This window comes from Ciconia boyciana, chromosome 2 (assembly GCF_034638445.1).
Source record: "Ciconia boyciana chromosome 2, ASM3463844v1, whole genome shotgun sequence".
Taxonomy (NCBI): domain Eukaryota; kingdom Metazoa; phylum Chordata; class Aves; order Ciconiiformes; family Ciconiidae; genus Ciconia; species Ciconia boyciana.
In genome coordinates, this window is record NC_132935.1 from 41,718 (window position 1) to 67,838 (window position 26,121).

Below are 26,121 nucleotides of genomic sequence, written 5' to 3' on the forward strand. Positions count from 1 at the left end.
ACGGGGCTCCCCCAGCAGCCGCCCACTCAGCCAGCAAGCACGGCCGTGGGCTCACGGCAGCACCTCCGGCCGCGCAGCACAGCCCCCGGCCGGGAAAGAAGAAAGGCGGAAGCGGCGGCACCAAGCCTCCGGCGCCATGTGCGGTACGCCTAGCGTCACGCATGCGTTGTGCGGCGGGGTTGTTTCCATAGCAGCAGAAATCAACAGGGAGAGCGCCGTGTGCGGCCTAGCGTGCCGTGCGGTGCAGTGCTTGTCCGTTCGCCGGGCGCGCCGCCCGCCGCCTCGACTTGTCCGCCATGAGCGTGCCAGAGGTGGAGGCCCTCGTCTCCCAGAAGTACGAGATCAAGAGGCGCCTGGGCAAGGGGGTAAGTCCCCTGGGGGGCCTTGGGAGCTCGGGGAGCCGGGCGGCGGGGTCCGGCGCTGCCCTGCGGGCTGTCCCGGAGGCATCTTTGTCTGCAGTCTCTCGGTCCCTACCGCAGGTTGCTGAGCTGAGCCGCGTCTAATGCTGGAGGTCTGAGAGTTTATATAATTGAAGAAAAACTGGACTTTGAAATATTTAGTACGCCTAATAGAGAAAAAAATCATAAATTGTAGCCTGATAACTTTCTGTGGCTTCTTGTAGTTGTTTCACAACTGAATTTCAGAGGAAGGTAAGTGTTATGTTGTAGCATGTGAAACTGGAAATACCTGTAAATTCCCCATCAGGTTTTTTTTCCTGTAATTTACTGGAGAAGCGCCACACAAAGCACCGACCTTGCATGTACACCTGGTTTATAGTAAAATGAATCTGAGTCTCAAAGTACATTCTGTTTGTGCCTGCTGAATTCTTTCGCATTTACTGTAACCCCGTTACTTTAAGTATTATGCTGCATCAAGTAATTTTTTCCCCATAAAATTACGTATTTTTATATGTGAGTCAACGTTAATTTCTAAGATCTTTCTCCTCAGGCAGTCTCTAAACCCTTCCTGATTATCTGCTTTTCTATTCTGGCAACTCTTTGCCATTGTTTAGTTGTGTTGATACTAGTAGTTAAGTATTTCATGTGCAATTACAAAGGGGCACTTTGAGAGAGGCTCATTTTCTTCATTATCCTCTAAGACAATGTTTTGTTTTTCTCCTTTTGAATTCACACTGATCTGTCTTATGGCTATATTTCATTCTCAGTTTGCCTCTGACTTGAGGTTTGCTGCCATCTTGTTACTAGTTACCAGCTTTCTCCCTTTGATTGTAATGTGTTCCATCTTTTAACACGCTAGGTTCTTCGAACAGAATGACATTATTCTTTCATCTGAAATATCAATTTGTTTGAGAGTTCTATTTGGAAACTGTTTCACAAGCATAACTACATACATTCAGGTCTTTAAAAGACTTTAGTGGCTTCAGGTCCATCATCTAGGCATCACTGACATTATCAAAACTACTAGTCCAGCTCTTAACTCAAGTGGTTCCAGTCTCCTAAATACCTGTGTTTTCTGCCTCTTGTATGCAGAAAGTTCTGTATGTATTGTGTATGTACACAGCTGATGTACTTACCTGAGCACTTAAAAGGCTGTTGGAGTCCCTGAAACAGGTGAGTACTGCCCATAAAGTAGAGCAGAGACGTGCAGCAGCAAGGGAGATAAGCTATTCCTGTACAGTGAGGGAATTCAAACAGTTCTTTTTTTTCTCTTTTTTTTTTTTTTTCCCCTAACTAAAAGCTGTGTTGTCTGCTAAGGGAATAGGAACTTCTGTCTGAGTTTTCCCTATTCTGGATGAATGTGTGATACTTGCAAATGGTGATTACTCAGTCTCCCTTGTGGTACAGATATACTTTTCTTATTTTTTGGTCATAGATTTGAATCTTTCCGCATTCTAGGAGATGCCTTACATCTGCAAAATGGGGTCTTTTCTCACTCAGAAATGCCCAGTTAATGTTTAAATACTCGTACAAAGTAAAACAGCTGCAATATGTGATACTGAGTGATTTTCAAGCTTAAATACTCAGATAGCAACATTGAGGCAGACTTCCCAAGAATATGTGTGGTCCTGGAGTATGGGTTCAGGTCCTTTGCCATGCATCAGGAAGTACAAACCATTGGAGTATAAGTATCTCAGATAAGTGCTATAATACTACACTGTTGGAAATTGGGATGTCTCTTCTTTTTTCCCAAGTAACAAGTGAGAGGACAAGAGGAAATGGCCTCACATTGTGCCAGGGGAGGTTTAGGTTGGATATTAGGAAAAATTTCGTCACCAAAAGGGTTATCAAGCGTTGGAATGGGCTGCCCAGGGAAGTGGTTGAATCACCATCCCTGGAGGTATTTAAAAGACATGTAGATGTGGTGCTTAGGGACATGGTTTAGTGGTGGACTTGGTACTGTTGGGTTAACTGTTGGACTTGATGATCTTAAGGGTCTTTTCCAACCTAAATGATTTGATGATTCTGTGCTACTGTCACTACAGGCCTTGGTAAAAAGTTGCTCTCCATCTTTCTTCTTAGCCCCCTTTAAGTATTGAAAGGCCACAATAAAGTCTCCCCAGAGCCTTCTCTTCTCCAGGCTGAACAACCGCAACTCTCTCAGCCTTTCTTGGTAGGAGAAGTGTTCCAGCCCTTGGACCATTTTCATGGCCCTCCTCTGGACCTGCCCTAACAGGTCCGTGTCTTTATTGTACTGGGGACCCCAGAGCTGGACGCAGTACTCCAGGTGGCATCTCACGAGAGCCGAGTAGAGGGGGAGAATCACCTCCCTCAACCTGCTGGCCACGCCGCTTTTGATGCAGCGATACACTTGGCAGGATGCACTTGGCTTTCTGGGCTGCGAATGCACATTGCCGGCTCACGTCTGTAGCGGATTGATGCACGGACTCCGATCGAGGGGTAAATCGAAGACCCTTTATTGAACTATTACATGGCTTATATACTATAATTGTTTGTACATGCGCTACTGAGAGAACTCTTATTGGTTTATAAGTCTTGTTCACGCGTCCTTCATGCGTTCCTTCAGCCAATACAATTGGCTATCTTTTTGCAACTTTGCAGTTCCCTTCTTCACAACAAAAAATCACACGCTCGCCTTATCTCTCTCCAATGCTATCCACTCCTACTCCTGACACACAGCCTCCTTCCCTCAGGCATAACCCAAACTCTCAGTACTTCAATCTTGTTAACCCTTTCACTCCTGCTATGCCTAATTCCTCCTCACACGTCCAGCTTTTCATCCACCAGTACCCCCACGTCCTTCTCCACAAGGCTGCTCTCAACCCCATCATCCCCCAGCCTGTATTGATACTGGGGATTGCCCTGACCCAGGTGCAGGACCTTGCACTTGACCTTGCTGAACTTCGTGAGCATGTACATCTGCTATTGGCTGCTTTGGGGGCCAGGATGCTTGTGACCTTGTGGACCTTTGGTCGGACTCAGTATAGATCTTGTTTGTCCTTGACTCAGCCAAGTATTGCTCATTGGCCTAACCTCTCTTCTAGGTAGCTGATGATTACCTCTTCTTTCAGTCCCTCTGTTGAGTACATTCTGCTTCCACACTGAAGGTCTGAACTGTGCTTAAGATGTCATAGTACACTGTTCATCTGTCCTTTTTTCTCCCTAGGCTTACGGCATTGTATGGAAAGCAATCAATCGCAGGACAGGAGAAATAGTTGCTGTTAAAAAGATTTTTGATGCTTTCAGGAACAGAACAGATGCTCAGGTGAGAAATCATTGTTCTAACATGTCCTGAAAGATGTGGTGGGAGTTCTTAGGTATTTTCAGGATTTATGTCTCTGAAAGATGTTAGTTATTTGACAATTATGCATGTAATAATACCGTCTACAGCTATATTAGGATAAAAAGGAGCAATAAATGTCAAGCTTCGTATATCATGGCATCTACAAAATACTGTTTGATGTCCCTGAGGAAAAAGTGTCTTTATAGGCATGCACAATTTGATTCTCCCTTATGTTGTTATGCTATAGTGTCTAAGCACAGAGAGCACACTTGTGACTCTGGTGAGCAACTAGCTTTTTCCTAGCCTGTCTACCATATAAGGGTTTCCTCCGCTTTAGAGATTAGAATGGATTTAACCCTCTCATTGGAAGCCCATACTCTGTTCTGTCATTCTGCCAAGGTGATAATAAACTTTTTTTTGTTTATTTCTAGAGAACATTTCGAGAGATTATGTTCCTGCAGGTAATGTCCATTTTCCCCCCTCCTCTCTGATTTTTAATTATCACTGATGCTGTTCACATATTTTCTTCCCATTCTTTTTCAAAATGCAATGATCAGTGTTGACAACACTATTCATTTCTTTTCTGCACCATCTTGGCAAACAGTCTTTCTGTGACTGGGCAAAACCACCTGAATGAAATGGAGAGTTGGTCTTATTTTTCCTTTGAGAAATGCCCTGTTCTTTCACCATTTTTAGCAGTATGTCTACTCTAAGAGCACCATATTGACTTGCACTTTCTGTCACTTCTTACTGCTTTGTGGACAGAAAGTGTTTTTCTTAAATTTTAAATGCCATGATTCAGAGGTGGGTCTGGGGTGTGGAAGAGATTTGCATGCCAAAATTTTTTCCTCCATCATGTGGGAAGCAACTTGACCACTTGAAATAATCAAAGCAAAACTAAAAGGAAAGTCCTGTATGGGATTACTTAAGGCTGCTCTTGTTTTGATATAATTGACCACACACTACATCTAATTACCTTATTGGTGGCAGTGGCATTAAAATTATCTGTCCATTCCTCCACAGACTTACCATGTAGAAACATCACTGTTTTTAAATAGTGATAATGTTGTTATAACTATGATTTTCTAAGGACACAAGCAAGGCAGGGCTCATAGGAAGAGGTATTTCCTAAGACTGTCAAGTTTAAGCAGGAAAGAGATGTGGTTTTTTACTTTTTAATCATTCTTTAAGCCTGAAATAGAAGCTGCAAACTTAAGAGCTAAAAACATATGAGAACAATGCCTTAGAAGTTAATTACCTGTAAGTTAGATCAGCTCTGAAAGTATAGCACTTGTGGAGTAGATGAGTGGAGGAGGAGTTGGGAGAAGAAAAAGAAGGATATTTCTCCTGAAGGAAAGAATGAGTCATTTTGGGGGAGTGAGGTTAATGTGTCATTAAGCCCTTACTTTCATGACTCTTGGTGCTCAATAGACTTAAGAATTTTAGTTTCCCCCTCCTATTTTTTAAGGTATTTTATAGCTTGCTCTTGACGTTCAGGACTAAGAGATCAGAAAGGGAAAGACATAATAAATATTCTTGCATTGGTAACTGGATGTTTGTCTTAATTTGCTTGTCTGTGCAAATTCCTTCCTGTGCATAATGATTGCTTAGTTTAATCTGTATGTTTATCATGAGGGCATTTGATGGACTGCATGAAGTTTATTGTAATTGAGAAGTGTTGATGTAGAATCTGGGCATTTTGATGATTCTTTTCTGGGTGATATGTAGTATGCTGAACATTATGCTGCTTGCAGGTTTTATGTTTATCATTCAGTATAGTTGTAGATCTGTTTGGTGCATTTTGGGCCACATTTTAGAATGTCATTTTTGGTAATTACTTCAGTGAGAGCATTGTTCTTTAAGCAAAGATAAGTAGGACTGGCTCTGACAAGATTTTTTTTCAAGGTAGGATGTTTTTTTAGTATAGATTGAAACTTTCATAACTTTCCATTATTAGTTCCAGGGCAAGACAGTGTGAGACAATAGAGTTTTTCTTCAGCATGAAGTAAGTTCTTGAACAGTACTCAAGTAACACTGTCAAGACTGATCTGCATCTCTAGAAAAATACCCCTTTTGGATAAAAACTTTCTTTAGATTATTTGGATGGGTATTCTGAATATTGTCCTCAGAATAAATGCAAGGTTATTTGATGGCCTGGCTGTATATTACTGCTTTGTAAGTGTATTTTCATGAATTGCTGCAGGCAAGTGTGTTGGTTTGTGGATTTTTCTATATGTTGTACATTATAACCAATTTTTGTCTTGGCCTCAGAGTCTAGGAAGATTATGCTGTTGTAAGACTGTGCTGGAGATAGCTTAATATTATTATTTTTGATACTGTTTATAACTGAATTTGTGATGGAAACAGATAAACAGTCTATATTACTGGTTCAAATAACAAAAAATTCATTGATGTATTTTAGATACAAGCATAGGGTTTATGGTGCAGCTATTTATAATTTTATACTCAGGGTAGTTCATGAAAATGTTGGCATATTGTGAAGTGTTTACAGTGTCTCTAGCTGTGCAGAAGTGTTAGCTACAGGAAAAAAAGTTGTTAAGACTGAGGATGAAGTAAGTGATCTTGACAGTATTGTCAGTCTGCAAATATGAGGATAGAATTCACCTCCAGTTTAAGATATCTGTATTTAGGTATCTCTTTGTATGCTGACTGATCTCACATTACAGTCTGTTCAATCAATGCTGCCTGTAGAGTGTTTCAGCCTACCATCAAACAGACACTTTCTGGTTGGTTGGGTTTTTTAATCATCAATGTTCATGGCAACTTTGTTCTATTTTCACTGCCACAATAATTCTTTGCCCTCAGTAGGAAATATGTAGTGCATAAAGTTGACTGGATTTTATTCACAAATGGTATAGAGGGATTTTTAGAACTAACGTCTCAGACAACAGAGATTATTTTTTTAGATGAACTGGCTGGTTTCATACTGTGGAGCAAGCTTAAATCTTTTGTTTTTATTTATTTCAGTAGAAGCATAATAAAGGAAATACCATGTTAATGTTTGTTCTAGACAATAATACAAAATGAAATAGGTTACTGTCCTTTTTTATGATTCACAAGCAGGAGACTTGATTTTGACAGTTGGGTCTCCTCCCTTTGCAGGAATTTGGAGAACATCCAAATATCATCAAGCTGCTTGATGTTATCCCAGCTCAGAATGACAAGGACATCTACCTCATCTTTGAGTCCATGGGTGAGACTTAGCATTGCATCAGCCATTTAAATACAGCCTCTCTTATGAGTTATCTTTGTTCCCTACTTTGATAGTAGTGTGTTGATGATTTACATGAATATTCCTGTAAGTAAACATATAAGTAGGAGCGGTACAGGGGGTTTTTTATATATATCAGTTGTGATTAGATGGGAATAGCAGTGAAACTCTAAAGGGAGTAATAATTATATATGAGAACTGGCTGGTTGAGATGAAGGAAAGACGGCAGTGAGCAACAAATTAGAAGGCTTGTAGAGATAGAAGAGTTTCATATGGAAAAGACTATGTGCAATTTTATTATAACAAAAGTATGCAATAATAGAACAGTTACTGTAGCATGAGCTGCAACTCAAACTGATAATACAGAGGGATTGCGGTACTATTAGTAATTACAGTGTTAACATCTGTTGAGGATGCACTTGAAAGACTACAGTTTGGACAATGGTCTATTCTGGCCTTGCTTTGAGGAACTTGTATTCACAACTTGGTAATCCTTTACTGATGTAATATATTACAGAAACAGATTTACATGCTGTGATTAAGAAGGGGAATTTGCTGAAAGATATCCACAAGTGTTACATTCTCTATCAACTCCTGAAGGCAACTAAATTCATCCACTCGGGAAATGTTATTCACAGAGATCAGAAGGTATATATCAGTCGTGGTCTTTATCCTTCACTCAAGTTTTCTGTTAAACACTAAATGGAAAAGTGTGAAAAGAATGAGACTAGTAAAAGAACTTTGATAATAATCTTCTTCCATTCAGAGAGTAAAAAGCTTATTAATTTTCCTTTGTTCAATTCAGCCTTCAAATATCTTGCTGGATGCAGACTGCTTTGTTAAACTTTGTGATTTTGGGCTGGCTCGTTCTTTATGTCAGATGAATGAGGACCAAGGCAACCCTGCTCTAACGGAATATGTGGCAACACGCTGGTACCGAGCCCCCGAGATCTTACTTTCCTCTCAGAGGTAACTGCTTAATATGAGCGAAGGGATGGGATCCTATAATTTCTTCACCATTGGGAAAATTCATTGTCTAAAAGTCTTAAATGTTTTCACTTTAGATGTCACCAGATGCAATGTCATGTCAGCAGTCCGTTTTCTCAATATGCATTTAAACTTCAGTTCTGCAACATAAAAATCTCTCATTACATGTACATTTCCTTCCTGGCTTCTTAGATTGTCCATTTACATACATTATCAGCTTATCTGTTTGTCATCCTTTCTCCCACAAGACTTACTCTTTCTCCCCTTAAATCTGCATTTTTAAAAAATTTGGTGGAGTACCTTAAAACCATAAAAGACGACTCTCTTTTCCAAATTTAAGGAGAGTTTTTTGGTAGACCTTCAGAAAATATTCTGTAATCAAATGTTAAATCAGCTGCCTGTTAGTCAGGCTTAGTCCTTTTTTTCACTTAAATCTACAAAATCTTATTGATCAGAAAAGAAAATAAATATAGGTTGGGTTAGTATCCCAAATTTGAAATGTGGATGTTTTGCAAACTGTCATTTACCCATTGTTTGGCATTTACTTTTGCTTAAGTAATTGTAACTACTTTCTAGATACATTATGCCCTGAAAAGTCAGTTGTTTCCAAATAGCAACTTGTATCTTCACTGTTGGGCATATGAAAAGTATATATTACTTTGTCCTGGCATTTACCTTTAATATATTTCCTTTTATGGTTTCCTAGAATACACTTTTAGTAGGATAAATCTCCTTTCTGTTTTATGCTTGCCAGTTTCACGATTCCCGAATCTCATTCACTTTATAGTTAAAACCTGTGAGCATTCATATTCAAGGAGTCATCAAGCTTGTTTTTCTAGCAAAATAAGCTAATGTAGATGATGTGAATACCAGGTACAGAATAATATTTGCTTGATTTAGTCCTAACTCTGTTCTATTCTTATCTGTAGTTACACTAAAGGTGTAGACATGTGGAGCATTGGCTGTATTCTGGGAGAGCTGCTACTTGGGAAACCTCTTTTTCCTGGAACATCAACAGTGAATCAAATAGAGCAAATCTTGAGGGTTGTTCCTGCCCCATCCCCAGAAGGTAGGACTCTTCTACAGGGAAAGGTATTTAGAAAAGAAATTAAATGAGTGAAAGAAAGCTGCCCAGCTGGATCAGGGAAGAAGGTATCTCTTGTGAGTCATGCTAACATCTTTCCAAGGAAATTAAAGACCTAATTGTGAAATGTTAGTGTTAGAGGAAAATAAGCCTGTACTTGATTAGATGAGAAACAAGAACCAGGCCTTCAAAACAGTTTTGAGATTTGTAAGAGGATAACAGTTTAAAACAGAGCATCATACTTCAGTGAGACTTGCATAGTAAAGGTAAATTAGACTTTTTGGTCTGGAAATCTAAACACAGAAGTGAAAGGTGGAGTAAATATATGTTAAATCCAAAAGGGATTATTATTATTATTATGATTGTCTGCTATGAGTTCCAGTCTAACAGCACATACACTTTATAAACTTTTACAACATGTCGATATATTCTAACTGAGCTAGCAAATAGTTTCTAGAAAAACAACTATCTTCAGTTTAAGGACATCACAGTTTTGGAGAATTCCATTCAAGCTTGAAGTTATTTACAGTTTTTATTAGAGATTTGGTTGCTGTGAATGAAGTATGAATGGAAATGTGTGTGTGAAAACACCAGAACAGGAGTTAGAAGAATAGCCAGCACTAATAACAGAATCACAGAATCACAGAATCGTATAGGTTGAAAAAGACCTTTAAGATCGAGTCCAACCGTAAACCTAACACTACCAAGACCACCACTAAACCATGTCCCTAAGCACCTCATCCAAACGTCTTTTAAATACCTCCAGGGATGGCGACTCAACCACTTCCCTGAGCAGCCTATTCCAATGCTTGATAACCCTTTCAGTGAAGTAAAATTTCCTAATATCCAGTCTAAAACAAAAAATGCTATTCCATTCTCAGTAATACAATTGAGGAATGTGTTGATAATGTCACTCTAAGACAAGACCACAGGACAAATGACTCATTAGCAGAAGGTCCTCTATCCTTACCACAGGACAATGGCTGCAAGGTTGCAGCATATCACAGGCACAATTTCTTTTTCTTTTAGTCAAACAAGTGAAAACAGACACTTGTTCAAAACGTTATTGCAAACAAGGAAAACCAACCTGTGAGCAGCAACTTTGCCTACGATTTATGGGGACCAATGAAACAAGATTCTGAAGCAAAAACCATTCCGTAGCAATTGTTGACTCTTTGAGAGTATGACAAATACGTTCAGAAAACAGTTCATTGTCACCAATCAAAAAGAACCCCACCGGATGTGATGAGGAAATCAATAGCTGGTATCCCTTGTTCTCCATGCCCCACATAAGTGATCCTGGCCAGATCATTTGGCCTCAGGTATCCTGGTGCTTCTGTGTATGTGGGTATAAGAGTGCAAGTTTATGAAATCTATGATAGAATGAATAGGAATTGAGAAAATCATCTTAGAAAATTTGTAAGTAAATATTCCATCCCCCTTCCATAAGATCTCCCATTGAGTTTTATGAGGATAATTTCCTATGTTAATATCAAATATTTGCTTTACTTCATAAACTGTGTAGCTCTGGTAATCCTAATCTTGGCATTAACAGTATCTTTTCATTATTGCAGATATTTTGGCTATGCAATCAGATTACAGGGCCTCAGTTATTAACCACATGAGTTCCCGGTAAGCCTTGTATGTTCGATGTGTCTCAGAAGTCAACAATCTACTGTATGATGTTGACAAAAAGTTCCCCTGAAGTTCACCTTCTGGTGTTCACCAGTGGAAATGATTTCTGCTCTCTGCAGATTCACCTACCTCCAAGGAAGGGATGTAAAATTTATATAAAAAAAAAAAAAGACCAATGACATAATCTTGGAAAAACAAAACAAAATGAGGTTGTGCCTACATTCCAAGCTATTGTCATGTGTACTTTCTCAAAATTAAAATATTTTTCCTGTCCTGAGTCATTTGGGTATCTGATGTCATTGGTTCACACATGGAAAGCCTGAATCTATTCAGGCTGACAGCCTCATTCCAGCTGCTTAACGACTCTCACTGTGATTTTTTTTTTAATTATTATTATTATTATTATTATTTTCCTTACATCTGTCATGGTTCTTTTGGATCCTCCAGTTATGTACACAGACTACCACATAATTCTGCATTTATTACATACCTAATTAGTAAACATTAGTAAACTTAATGCTCTTAGACTATCTTATGGCCATAGCAAATTACTCACCAGTCTCTAAGTATTTTCTGCTCGTGTCTGTCGTGATACTAGTGGGCATCCCTTCTCATCAGGGAGTCTGCAATACACATAGCCCAGCTATGTGTGGTATGAGTTCTCTGAATGCTTACGGATATGTTTTTATAGGTTTAGGTTAGCATGGCTCAAACCATAAGCTCTAGCAGGTCCCTTGCTGTGCACGTGAACAGCATATGCATTTTCATGCGGACTTTTGCTGACTTCTTCAGTTGGCATCCTGGAGCATTATCCCCTTTCATTCAGGGATGCCAGGATTCCTGTATCAATCTATGCCAGGTAGTTGGAGAACTGAGACCCTTTTGTCCCTGCTGATTCAGCTGTCAGCACGGCATGTGTGTTTGACCTTGTCAGGCAGAAGTGGATGGCCACAATATCCCATAGGAATTTCCCTTGGTGCAACTTGTGAATGTTGCTTTTCATCCTTTTGCTGTGCTCCTGTACTGGGTTCAGTTGGAATGGAGTTAATTTCCTTCATAGCAGCTCATATGCTGCTGTGTTTTATATTTGTGGCCAAAACAGTGTTGATAACACAGCAGTGTTTCAGCTGTTGCTTAACAGAGCTTGCACAGCAGCCATCAAGGCCCTCTCTGTTTCTCACTCTGCCCCCACACCAAGTAGGCTAAGGGTTGGCAAGAGACTGGAAGGGGACACAGCTGGGACAGCTGACCATTATGGCCAAAGAGATATTCCATACAATATGGTGTCATGCTCAGCAATAAAACAGGTGGGGAGAAATTTCTTCAAATTAGCTGTTGCTTGGACACTGGCTGAGTATCAGTCTGCTGGTGGTAAGCGATTGCTTTTGCACAACTTCCCCCCCCCTTTTTCCCCCCTCCACTTATTGAACTGTCTTTATCTTGACCCATGAGGTTTTCTTGCTTTTGCCCTTCTGATTCTCTCCCCTGTCCCGGTGAGGGGGAGAGAGTGAGTCACTGGATAGGGTCTTAGCTATCAACTGGGGTCAACCCACCTTTTGGTGGTCAACCAAGAGTCCTTTTTGGCACCCAACATGGGGCCAGAGGGGTTTGACATCACAATAGATTTGATTGGAGTGTACTAGACAGGAATTTATAGTAGTTACACCTGTTTAGCTGATGCTGTTCATAATATTGATGTATTTGGTCTCCACACTGGTTTATTTGTTCCTTTACCTTCTCCATGACATGCTCCCTCTCTTGCTGTACATCAAATTTGAGGGCTTGTTAATGGCTGCTTTCAGCTTTGCAGTTTTCTGTGCTGTTCAGCACTTTTTTGTGCTTTGCCTGGGAGAGTTATGATAAAAGCACTGGCCTTGAGCCTGATCTGGTATTTAGGCCCTGCATTGGTTCTCTCCCAGTACTTTGGGAACCATTTCATGGAGACAATTAACAATTTCTCCTCTTCTCATCCAAGAGCCAATTTGTAGAGGAAATGAAGAATGGCACCTCCCCCTTCCTCTCTCCTGAGGTAGATTTTTTTTTTCTGCCTTGTTACAACAGCTCTTCAGTTTCTTGAACATCCTTGGGTAACTAGAATGCTCAGACTGATATATGTCAAGAATCTGATTCTGGCTTTTCCTAAGGATAACTGACTATGAATGCCACGCAGGGATGTGCCCTGAGGTAGTCGGGTCATGGGTCACAAGTTGCGTAGGAGAATTTGGGCAGGTACCTAGAGCAATTTTCACATCCAGTGGTGTGGGACTTCACACCCGACCAACCGTGGCATCCTGTTGAAGTGACAAAACACTTGAAGAAAGGATGTCTTGTCTATGCCAAAGAGACACAACTTCTCACGCTGTGCTGGTGCCTGGCCTACGCCTACCTCAGCGGGGTGAAAGGGTCTCTGGATCTGAGGACATACAAATGGACACTGTGGCTAAGTCAGAGACTCAACCCTCAATGGTAGCAGTTGCTCCTAAACAATGGAAGAGGAAGTCAACTTGGTTAGTAAGGGAGGAAGAAGCTTCTAAGAGAGAGCGGGAGGAAGAATCAGAAGAGGCAGCCTGTTCTGCAGCAGAGCAGCCAGAAGAACAAGAGGAGGAAGAGAAAGAAATCATGAATGAGGGCAGAAACCACCCAGTCCCTATCCCTGAACGAGCCGCAAGATATGCAGAAAGTTTACAGCTGTCATCTAGGTGAGCAAATTATCACCTGGTTCCTCTGATGCTAGGATAGTGGGGCCAGTGCTGAGTCAGGAATTAGAGGGTAAGAAAGCCCAGCAACTGGGATATCTCACTAAGGACTGGGGTACCGATGAAGGCATTGGAAGAGGGGCAACAATCTGCAGCTTCTGGAGGTGACTTCTGTCAAGCGTGAAGGCAAGGTATTGCCTCAAGGAGCATCTTGTAAGCTACCAAGGCAAGTGGACTGCCATTGAGGGAGGTATCCAGCATTAGGGAATTGGTGGTGGAGGTGATCTACAGCAGCCTGGGCAACAACCAGGGCTTCATAGATCCGGGTGAAGTCCAGTGCACACAGTCAAAAGTTTGTACAGAGCACACCAACATTGTATGTCAGCACACTGATAATAATTTAACAGACATTGAGGCACCAACTGTGGACAGACTGGCTGGCCAGCCCTGGCAATACAAAGAGAATCTCCCTACCTCCCCAACCCTATGGTCCTGTGTCTCAGGTATAGAAAAACTGTCCCAAAGTTCCAGCAAATTCAAAGAGAGTATGTTTTCCTCCTCACCCATACAGGTCGGCATCTTAGCTATCAAGAGTGTCACATGGAGTCATCCCTTCTCTGTTCAAAGGAAAGGGAACTGTGCATGCCACCCTGTGGTTCTATCTGCATGACCATGGGGAGGACATGAGGAAGTGGGACGGTGCCTCTATCTCAAGCCTAGAAACTTGTGTATGTGAATTGCAAGGAAAAACAGCAGCCAGAAAGGGTCCATTCAGGAAGACGACTGCTCCAGTTGCTGTTGAGCAATTTTGCAGACACAGTGGAAGGACTGATCCTACTTCTGATTGTGGTTTGCAATTACAGGAGTTGGGTAATGAATGCTCTGACCAGGAATAGAGGGGCCATGCCTCCAGCCAGGCGGAAGAAAGGCATAACCGGGTTTATTGGACTGTATGGATTCAATAGTCTGGCGCATTGGAGCCACAGGAGTATAAGGCTCTGCTGGACACCAGTATACTGTGACCCTAATGCCATCAGGATACAAGGGGGCAGAACCCACCTGGATTTCTGGAGTGACAGGATAATGCCAACAGTTATCTGTGTTGGAGGCTGAAGTGACTCTAACAAGCAATAAGTGGCAAAAGCATCCTCTTGTGACTGACTTGGAGGCTCTGTGCATCCTTGGCATGGACTATATTAGGAGAGGCTACTTCAGGGACCCAAAAGGGTACCAGTGGGCTTTTGGTGTAGCTGCCATGGATACAGAGAGGATTAAACAGCTGTCTAGCTTGCCCAGCCTCTTAGTGAATCCTTCTGTTGTAGGGTTGCTGCATGTCAAAGAGCAGCAGCAGGGCAGGGGGGGGAGTGAGCAAGGGAATGGGTGAAGGCTTAGCTGCCAGCCTGGGTCAACCCACCACAGCACCTCTGAGAAGAGTGCTCTCATTTCTATAACCCTTCTCTGAGTAGTGAAAGACAGCAATTGGAACTCTCCATTCATTCCTGGCTGAAATGCACTTTTATTTGACAGCCCCACTCTTTGGATGTTATCTTCTTCCCCCCCTCCTCTGAAAAATGTGAAAATCAAGTGGCTAAGTTCTGATAGATGGCTCCAGCTAGGTAAAAGAGCAAGTGAAATCTTAGTCTTCAAAACGGAAAAGATTTTTTCTGAGCCACTCAGTCCAAATGCTATGTTCAGTGATGGATCATTTTTCTAAACTGAGAGAATGTTGTCATGGAATAACAAGATTATTTAAAATATGAGTAAGAATCATGTTTTAAAACTGTTTTTTCAAATGTACTAGATATTCTCATGTTCATTATGTTAATAATTATCTTTAGGCTTTCAAAATGCAAAACCAGATTTTTAAACTTCATCTTCTCATTGCAAATTATACAGAAATATATTTCTGTGGTCTAAGGGTTGCATTCATGGGATCTTTAACAGTTCAACTGAAACAACCAAGTTAGGAGTTTGGGCTTCCTGCATTGTCAAAAGAAGGACTCATTGTCCAGAGGTCTCGTTATTCCCCTTTGTCTAATACTGTCTGATATCTCTCACTCTTTCCACTGAAACAAGAGAAAGACTAGACTTGCAAGTTAGGTACATTGTGTAGGTTCCTAGCGCTAGGAGGGAGGCATTCAAACCTAATCAAAGGGGTAAAAGACTTTACTGTACTCACAGGCCTGTACTTTAGAGTGTTCCAGGATTATGACACACTATTTGTGAGTGAACTCTGGAGTCAGATGTCACCTTGATGTGATCCCCAGAACTGTAATTCATGCCTTCACTGTGAATTAGACACTGGGAGCTTATATTGCTGTTTTCTGACTTCTAGGCAGCGAGTAACATTTGAGGAGATCTTACCATCCTCTACTCCGTTGCCTGCCTTGGATCTTCTGAAGAAACTTTTAGTATTTAACCCTGAGAAACGACTCACAGCAGAGGAGGCTCTGCAACATCCTTATGTGAAAAGGTGAGAGTAATACCAATGTGCAGTTTCCCCAGATGTCTTCTGGGATGTTATAGACCTGCTCTTGGCACAAGGTATATGCGTGATTGATAGAAAAATAAAAACAAAGCTAGTTCTTAAGGTCACACTAGATGATTTGACAATCCTTTTTAACAATATATTAATCTGTGATGCTGTTTTTAGTCTTAGTTAATTACATTATGTGTTATCATCTTCTTAGGTTTCACTGTCCTGCCAGGGAGCCCTCTCTGGATTATGATGTAATTCTTCCTTTAGGTGATGATATCCAGCTGTCTGTGGCAGAATATCGCAATAAATTATATGAGGTAATTCTCTCATCCTATTTTCCAAACTCCTAATCCTCCAGGTAACCTGCCATTCTTGCACACGCTTACTGAATTCTGTCATTTTCTTCTATTTGCGTTCCCCTAGGCTTTCCATACATTCTCACAGTTACATCTTGGTATTTCTTATCACTCAGTTCCATACTGTCATAATTTTTGAGAGGTCTTTAAATCTAGATTCCCACTGGCAAAAGAAAAGTCTGTAAAGCATGATGTCTGAGAGACTGTGTTAGAGGAAAATATATTATGCTGGATCCAACAGTCCAAAAGAGGCGAGGCTGCTGCCACTTCATGTGCCCAGGTCCAGCCAGTAGCAAGGCTGAAGATGTATTCTCAGTAGGCACACGCACACAGAAAACACATACACGCTACGTATATACATGGCTGGCCACATGGATCACAAACGGGCATGCAGAGCGCTCACACAAACATAGACAGCACCAACACCCTCATCCTGCTCCCTTCTCTGGCTGAGCAAGACGGAAGTCCACTGGTGAGAATATAGAGAATATATATACAGATGTACAAGGTGGATGCCTGCAGCAGCTGCTCTCAGACGCTCGGTCTGCTCAGTAGCTGGCCCCTGGATCTCAGTCTCCTCAGTTGCTGGCACTTGGATATACAAGCCCCCAAGACTGCAGCCCTACTCCAGTTGCTGGTACAGACCATGCAGACAAACAGCTAGCCAGGACTTTCCAGGTCCCTTAGCTGCACCCTGTGCCATTGCGTGCTGCACCACATACACAGAACTATCAGATTTCAGAATAATTAATTAACAGAGGAGGAAGAGCAAGTGAAGGATCAGTGTAGCTGATGTGCTAGTAATAAAGGACAGTGATGTTTTAGGAGACATATTTTGAATGCATTAACATGGGGAAATAGTACTTGAAAAATCAGGAAATGGTGCAATAATCAAGCTGTGCCACTGCGTGCTGCACCACATACACAGAACTATCAGATTTCAGAATAATTAATTAACAGAGGAGGAAGAGCAAGTGAAGGATCAGTGTAGCTGATGTGCTAGTAATAAAGGACAGTGATGTTTTAGGAGACATATTTTGAATGCATTAACATGGGGAAATAGTACTTGAAAAATCAGGAAATGGTGCAATAATCAAGCAAATAAAAAAAAGCTGATGCAAAATGTTTAGTTGTACAGGGAAAAGGAAAGATAGTACTTTTGATGCCATTTGGTATATGCAATAAGATCCAAAGGAAAATTAAAAGCTGCACTTTCCTTGTAGACAGTGGGATCGAGTGCACCCTCGGGAAATTTGCAGATGACACCAAGCTGAGTGGTGCAGTCGACACGCCTGAGGGATGGGATGCCATTCAAAGGGACATGGACAAGCTTGAGAAGTGGGCCCATGTGAACCTCATGAGGTTCAACAAGGCTGAGCGCAAGGTCCTGCACCTGGGTCAGAGCAATCCCCAGTATCAATACAGGGTGGGGGATGATGGGGTTGAGAGCAGCCCTGCGGAGAAGGACTTGGGGGTACTGGTGGATGAAAAATCAGGTATGAGACAGCAATGTGCACTCGCAGCCCAGAAAGCCAAATGTATCCCGGGCTGCATCCAAAGCAGCGTGGCCGGCAGGTTGAGGGAGGTGATTCTCCCCCTCTACTCGGCTCTTGTGAGACCCCACCTGGAGTACTGTGTCCAGCTCTGGGGTTCCCAGCACAAGACAGACATGGACCTGTTAGGGCAGGTCCAGAGGAGGGCCAAGAAAATGGTCCGAGGGCTGGAACACCTCTCTTATGAAGAAAGGCTGAGAGAGTTGGGGTTGTTCAGCCTGGAGAAGAGAAGGCTCCGGGGAGACCTTATTGTGGCCTTTCAATACTTAAAGGGGGCCTATAAGAAAGATGGAGAGAGACTTTTACCAAGGCCTTAGTAACAGAACAAGGGTCAATGGTTTTAAACTGAAAGAGGGTAGGTTTAGATCGGACATAAGGAAGAAATTTTCTACGATGAGGATGATGAGGCACTGGACCCGGTTGCCCAGAGAAGTTTTGGATGCCCCATCATTGGAAGTGTTCAAGGTCAGGTTGGACATGGCTTTGAGCAACCTGGTCTAGTGGGAGATGTCCCTGCCCAAGGCAGGGGGTTTGGACTAGATTATCTTTAAGGGCCCTTCCAACCCAACCCATTCTATGATTCTATAAACATTTGAGTAATATCTAAAGATGTGAAAGAAGAACAAAGATAAACACAAATCAGAACTAATTATAAGATACACTGAACTGATCTGGATGGTGGTGTTGAAGCAGTAGGGGGAGGACAGCCAGAGTGAATGCTCTAACAGTGAAATATGAGGAGCAGCAAAAGTGGAAGTAAATCAAGCCTCCAGGAGGAGAAATAGGCTTTGGCTTAGTTTTGGCGGGGGTTTTTTTCCCTTTTTATGGTGGAAAAAAATTATGTAAATGCCATGTTATGAGGCAAAGGAACTGGAAAATGGTGAGAAGAGTAGGAGTTGGAATGTAAATGTAGTAAAACAGGCATTGGAAAGAATGATATTGGGAAGAGAAGACTGAAAAGGAAGCTTAGAGCTCAGAAAATCCAAGACTGAGAAAGACTGATAAGGGTGTCCACCTTCCCCGAGAGAGAGGAAAAGTGTTATTGCTTCTATTAACAGCAATTAAAACTGAAGAAAGAAAAAATAAAATTGAATTTTAAAAGTTGAACCTACTTAAAATTTCTTTTAAGGTCTTTAATAGAAGGAAACTAATAAACTCTACTGTGATAGTGTTAGGAGTCATGAGCAGATGAATTAATAAAGTGAATACTGAGCACAGGTAGAAAAGATATTCTAAATGTCATTAGACTGGTCACAGATAATCTAGGTACAAGGCTAAGAAACAAGTGCATAGTTTTGAATAATCTTACTGATAGGGTGTCAAATTTGGGATGACTGTGATTACAGGAAGTTGAGAGCAGACTGTCTGTGCCAAGACCCAAAACCTTAGCAAGGATTCTGTTGCTAGATAATAGCGTGTAGAGGTAGGTGAGAAATAATTATGAACTAACTGGAACGAATGTTGCTTTGACCATTAACAAAATCAGCTTTGCAAAGTTCTAGAAAGGGATGGTAAGAAACAACATAGCATTAACCTTTTGGGCATATAGATTCTGTCTTTTCCAAGGCTAATGCCCATATTTAGTCGTGTTCTCCCTCAGGATATATTGAAACTGCCTGTTCACCCAACCCTTTTTCTTAATGCTTCAGCCTATTCTTTCTTTCTACTGAGAATATTATTTCTATCTTCTTTCCAGCCCTAAATTAATTTTAAAATTATACTTGTTACCTATCCTGTGAAATAAATTGCAGTTAGTTATAAGTCTTTCTCTTTGTTTTTATGTTTTGTTGCTGTTGTGCTGGTTTTGGCTGGGATAGTAGCTGTGTTAAGTCTAACCAACTTCTCCTTTCTGTAGATGATTCTTGAAAAGAAATTAAATAGCCATCCAAAGGAGCAAGTGCGGAGAGAAAACATTCAACTACGTCAGTCTGAATCCAGGCCACTTCTTCCAAATTCCAGTTCTGTGACTTTACCTACCAGGAAAGGCCAAAGAGAACCAACACCACCTCTTCTAAAAACGCCGCGTGTGCATGCTGGAACTACAACTCGTGTCCAGCCAGAAGTATCCAGCCAGAGTGAAGATTTAGCAAGAACTTTATGTCAGAGATCAAAGATCAATGTGATATACAATCCCATAACACACACAGCTGTTCAAAGTAGGTACTGCCCTCCCTCCTACAGTGGCATGCAATCCACCATGAGGCATTATTATGGGGAAGAAAGAAGAAAAGAGACTGAGTGGGGAAAGGGGAATTTACATGGCAAAATGAGAGGGTGAAAGTGTGGGAGGAAAACGACATAAGAACAAAACACTGTCGAATGAGGTTTAAGTGTATGACATTCTCTTTGGCTCTTTCCTGCCTCAGTCTTGACTCTATGTTCCTTTCTGTTTTCTCTTTGCTTCTCTAGTGCTCTTATCTTTTCCCATGCTCTTTTGAACTGGTTTTGTTTGCTACTACATCTTAATTTTATTCTCAATATTTTTCTTCTGTTTGTAAGATGAAGTGAGGTGGCAGGAGCTGACTCAATTTTATGTTCTATCCCTGCCTCAGTCCGTGTATTCTGTGTCCTCATGGTTTTCCTACTTTCTCTCATGTTTTTTCTTCTGCAGGTAATGCAAATTCTGGTGCTGTGATCAGGAACTGTTCTGTGCCACCTTCTCAACAGGCCAGAATCTCCAACAATAGGAAACTGGGCAGACAAATCACATGGGCAAATGCAAATGCTCAGCTACCTCCTACAAGCGTACAGAACCTTTGTAACGTGAGTAGCAGTCCTACCAAAACCCAAAACCCCTCAACTTTTCATGGACCAAAATGATATAGACACAAAATATTTTAATTTGCAACTTTGTAAAGATACTTAAATGAGAGGCAAGACTTATTGCTCTGTGACTGACTAAATTAATACATTTTTATCAGTTAAAATTACTTATGACAAAGATATACACTGCAATTTTGTTGCTTGTATGCAGTGTCTGTCAAATGGTACCAGTAACCTAGTTTGATAAGGCAGTTAGGCTTGTATAGAGTATGTTCCCTTTACTAGAGAGCTGAAGAGTGTGCTAACTGAAGAGTTTCTGCTAGTAAGGGAAATAACTAGACATAACTTGCCTCTAGTATGGGGTAGAGTCATATAGGAACTTGTGTATTGTAGTCTTCAGTGTTGCAATACCTACATTTCAGCTGTTTTGTCTACTAAGGTATACGACGCTGAGTTAAGTTCTGTGAATGAGGCAGAGTGTTGAGAGGAAGACCATCTATAGTAATCACCAGGAAATGCCAAAGGCACAGATGTGGCTTCAGCCTTACAGCTCTGGCATATGTAATGCTAATCTTCAGCTAGTCTGGGTTTATAAACACTAACTTTCTCCTGGAGTTTTAAGTCTAACCCCAGTCTTTCAAAAAATCCTTTCACCTGTGACTTGAGCAGCAAGAGTATTTTGGTGCTTATAGGTTTATGCAGGAGTTCTGTGAAGGACTGTTGAATTTAAGTACGGGAATTAGGTACTTCAGAGAACATGAAGTAACACAACCCTTTTGTAAATCTAGGTCTCTGCCTCATTAGCAGTATTTTTTTCACAAAGATTAATTGTAATGGATCATATATGTCAGCTAACTGTAATCAAAAAGAAAAGTAAAAATATCTCTGCAGATTCTCTGCCTCTACTTTTTTCCCATCTTGAGTTTTTAATGCAACATCTTTTGAGATGTGCTGAGATATATGACTTTTTTTCCACTGCCCTTTTTCTAGAAGACAGGCTAATTTTGGACTCCATTCTGCTTTCAATTTTATAACTTCAGGTAAGTGAGGATTTGAACACCATTTCAGATTATCGCATTGTTCAGATTGTCAGCAGCACCAAAAATTCCCTTTGACTCTAAGAATCACAGATCAGTTGCTTTTACATTATCTTCAATGATGGCTTGTCCTGTACAAAGTGTGTAGGTAGCAAATTCTTTTTTAACCAAATTGAGACCGTTGGATATTCCAAACTTAGCTGGAGAATTTGCACTACCTCCGGAATCAACCTAATGGATTGCTGTTGCTGAACAGTGAAGGTTTCAGTCCTGTCCTCTCTGCTCCTCCCTCTTCCCTGTTCTTGGCCACGCTTCCTTGTCAAAGTTCTTATTCTCATTGGGTTCTTAAATTACCTCTTTGCCCCTGCTTTTTCTTTTTCCTGAGCTAGTAGTCTGCTGACTAGCTCAAGGAGAGTCTAGCCAACACAAGGTCATCAGAGGAAGCTTATGGCAGAGGAAGAATATGGAAGGAGGCACCACAGATTACCTTTTTTGTGACACTAAAGATTGACTTGTTTGTCATGGGACTTTCTCACATCCCCACAAAAGAATACTTGAATGTATATGTGCTGGAGCTCCAAACCATTCAAAATGCATGCTGAGCACAGTTGTGTGAAAGGACTTCTGACAGACACCACTATCAAAGATGAGTTGGGTGGGATCACCTGCTTTGTGTCAGCATGCAAGATCACGTTTACCTTAAAGCAAATTATTTCTTTTAACACAGCTCTGAATGATCTGAACCATTTCAAGCTAGAAACAAGCTGCAGACACTGTTAAGAGTCAAGCTTGCTCCTACTGGATCTCTTCTTACTGTTGTGATTAATATGAAAATACATATGAATAACTGCTAAAAGGAGACATGATTGCCAGCAACTTCCAAGTATGTCCACATGCACACTTGCAACCCATCTTTCAGCCTCTCTGCTTTGGAATCCCATTCAAAATGTTTTGAGACTAAGAGGAACCATTTATTCCACAAGTGTGGAGCAAGTGTGGAACCATTTATTCCACAATATGAGACTGTAGAGATTGCTGCATGTGCAGATGTACATATGAACAATGCATTTTGAAGAATCTTTAGGTAATTGTGACCAACTTTCTGTTACTGGAAGAGCATAATAGGGAGAAGATCATGCTACACGTGCCCTGTGCTTTGTATTTGTTCCCTGAGAGGCTAATACTGTCTAGTGTCAGAGACTGGATATTGTGGTAGAAGGTCATCAGCGTTGTGGCTGATCTTATGTTAAGTGAATGTTGACTTTTCCATCTTTCTCATTCAGCCTGAGCAGGAGCTGAAAAGTTCTGACATTCCAGTTTGCTCTGCATTCAGTCTGCATTCATTTTAAATATTCTATCAGGCTTATGAAACTCTTGTTCTCAGCCATTTGACCAGGAAAGACTCCTATAATGGCTGGGATGACAGCAGCCAGTGTCACAATAGTGAGTGGAAACTTTTGCCTTTCAATTAACTATAGAGGTTCACAAAGCATAAGCTGCAGTGAAACAGCTCTCCTCTTGAACTGCAGATTCAAATGTATTGTAATGTATTATGTATTGTAATGTATTAATGTATTCTTAACTTTTCCCCACAAGGGCTGATAAATACAGTATCCATATGCAGCTTCCAACTCAGAAAGTCACCAAGCCATTTGATTGGCAGAAGCCAGGAGGATATACTAGGGAATGATGATGATGATGATGTGTCTTTTGTACATATATTTAAAGCATTCACTACTGTTGAAAACAAGATACTAGCCAAACAGGCCTTTGGACTTTTGCTCCAGTGCAGGATTAGTTTGTCATATCTTGCTCCAATGCCACTAGCTCGTTCTTGATACACCCATTCTTAAGCCCTTCTCCCTCGCATCATTCTGACCATTCTATTCTTGATCTAATAAAACAGTCTGTTTGTTTATTATTCATATAACATTCATGATCTGTCCTACTCCTCAGCTGAAGCAAAATCTGTGTTCCTTATTTGTATTTTAGAAAGCTGATTACAGGTTACTATCTTGGCTTTTCTTTCTCGCACAGAATCCAAGAAATACTCAGTTTCACAGCAAAGATGTTCGTCCCCTTCTGAAGTCCAGTAAAAAGATGTTCCAGATTACTGCAAATATGGAAGCTGCCGGTGATCCGAAAGCATCGATGGGCAGTTACTCCCAGGCCTATGGAACCATATGTAAATCTGCACTGCAGAGTCTTCCAATATCAAAGTCCTCCCAACAACATGAGCAGTGAATATGGAAGTGTTCTAACCAGGTGAAGTGCAGCTCATCTCATCAGTCCCCTAACGGAGCCAGTAACAGCGAATGAGAGCAAAATATAACATGCATTTGACAGTTACCCCAGCTGAAGTGAAATGCTTTATTCATTGCATGGAAAAATGTACTACTTTCCTCTGGACAAACCACAGGAAAGAGAATCTAATCCCTTTGCCTTCCAGTCTTACCAGACAAGGGCACGGCACTATTTGCTCCCATGCCATGAGAACAATGAATACTGTCAGTTCATATTCCTCATTTGAATTATTGCAAAAAATTACAGAAAACTGCAATATTCTGATACTTGCATGTATTTAGACATATTCAGACATTTCAGGGCCTCATGAGGTTCAACAAGGCCGAGCACAAGGTCCTGCACCTGGGTCAGAGCAATCCCCAGTATCAATACAGGGTGGGGGATGATGGGGTTGAGAGCAGCCCTGCGGAGAAGGACTTGGGGGTACTGGTGGATGAAAAATCAGGTATGAGACAGCAATGTGCACTCGCAGCCCAGAAAGCCAAATGTATCCCGGGCTGCATCCAAAGCAGCGTGGCCGGCAGGTTGAGGGAGGTGATTCTCCCCCTCTACTCGGCTCTCGTGAGACCCCACCTGGAGTACTGTGTCCAGCTCTGGGGTTCCCAGCACAAGACAGACATGGACCTGTTAGGGCAGGTCCAGAGGAGGGCCAAGAAAATGGTCCGAGGGCTGGAACACCTCTCTTATGAAGAAAGGCTGAGAGAGTTGGGGTTGTTCAGCCTGGAGAAGAGAAGGCTCCGGGGAGACCTTATTGTGGCCTTTCAATACTTAAAGGGGGCCTATAAGAAAGATGGAGAGAGACTTTTACCAAGGCCTTAGTAACAGAACAAGGGTCAATGGTTTTAAACTGAAAGAGGGTAGGTTTAGATCGGACATAAGGAAGAAATTTTCTACGATGAGGATGATGAGGCACTGGACCCGGTTGCCCAGAGAAGTTTTGGATGCCCCATCATTGGAAGTGTTCAAGGTCAGGTTGGACATGGCTTTGAGCAACCTGGTCTAGTGGGAGATGTCCCTGCCCAAGGCAGGGGGGTTGGACTAGATGATCTTTAAGGGCCCTTCCAACCCAACCCATTCTATGATTCTTTCGCAGTTTCAGGTGCACTGCCTAAATGCAGATTTTTTTTTTTTGAGCAGAACAGGTAACTAACTGTTCTGTGAAGACCAAGAAGACTAATCTCTTCACAGATAATCTTAAAGCCCTTCATTTTGTTTTCCACTACTTTCTATGACTCTTCTGGGGTAAATGAACATAATCAATGGTGGCTTATTTTCATTAAAATCAAGTAGAGAAGGATTTTAAATATAGGTGGGTTCTGCTACAATATTTAATAGCTTACCTACCATGTAATATTGCAATATTGTAAATATTGTAATAATAAATACTTTATATTGCACTGCAGAAAATCTTTGTCTTTCAATCAGTGTTTGCTGTGTGTGAAAGGGAAAAATACAGGGGTATCTTCTTCAATGATTAATATGGTAATTTTTTGGTTTTTGCTTTCAGAAAGCAATGTTCCAAGAGATACTATTGCTGAAACATCATGAAGTTGTTATCAGGCAACAGTGGGACTATAGAACTTTAAAACTATATTCCTGTTTTAATGCTGAATTTTGATACATTCTCCTCATTAGCATCAAGTTCTTATACGAAGCCTCTGTCCCTGAAATTTTACTTCACCTGTGATAAATGATTGTTATTCCAGAACATTGGGACTACAGTTACAGAGGGGATTCAGGTACTGAATTCCAACATGTGAGTACCACTGCCATTGACAGAATATCCATTTTATCTTTTAGTACCTACACACCAAAGGCTAGTTAAGTAAAAAAAATAGTACATTCAATTCTGGTACCAGGTGTGGTCACTTAAGTCTGGTAATACTAGGGAGCTGGGAATGCAGCTCACAGGGAAGTCCTGGATTATTCTGGTATATTCATAAAATAGGCATTTCCTGTCTATCTCAGGTACAGATAGATACAGGAAATGGCAATGATTGGGTGAACATGTGTAGGCAGTGCTCCGTGCAGCATGCTGGCTCTTGTGAGTCTAAGATGCCAGTTCTCATGCACGGAAAAGGAAGCCTACTGCTTAATTCAGGGTTGTGACTTCCACTGAAAGCCTAGCACCTACCAATTTGACGATACAACGCAACATCTAAGATCCTCTGTGAACCTAGTCTCAGACTGAGAGGTGATGGGCTGTAACACTAACTTCTTATTCTTAAAATGGCTTTTGTTCTTACCAAGTGAATTAGTTATTCTGCAATATTTGTATACACCTACAACATCT

General features: G+C 41.3%; 1 protein-coding gene across 2 annotated transcripts; it reads left to right on the forward strand.

Annotated features, from left to right (window-relative positions):
• On the forward strand, positions 1-25,187 carry MAPK15 (mitogen-activated protein kinase 15). 2 transcript variants are annotated; one of them, XM_072851639.1, is made up of 14 exons: positions 1-365; positions 3,586-3,684; positions 4,134-4,163; positions 6,826-6,916; positions 7,452-7,582; positions 7,740-7,903; positions 8,851-8,990; positions 10,580-10,637; positions 15,672-15,809; positions 16,027-16,132; positions 19,580-19,880; positions 20,336-20,487; positions 21,478-21,527; positions 23,562-23,699. In XM_072851639.1, exons 1-13 carry the CDS (start codon positions 297-299, stop codon positions 21,487-21,489), a joined length of 1,491 nt encoding a protein of 496 aa, XP_072707740.1. In that variant the 5' UTR covers positions 1-296; the 3' UTR covers positions 21,490-21,527; positions 23,562-23,699. The 2 variants fall into 2 exon arrangements, with proteins under 2 accessions (XP_072707740.1, XP_072707739.1); XM_072851638.1 differs by lacking the exon at positions 21,478-21,527 and having other exon boundaries at positions 2-365; positions 23,562-25,187.
• The last annotated feature ends 934 nt before the right edge of the window (positions 25,188-26,121 follow it).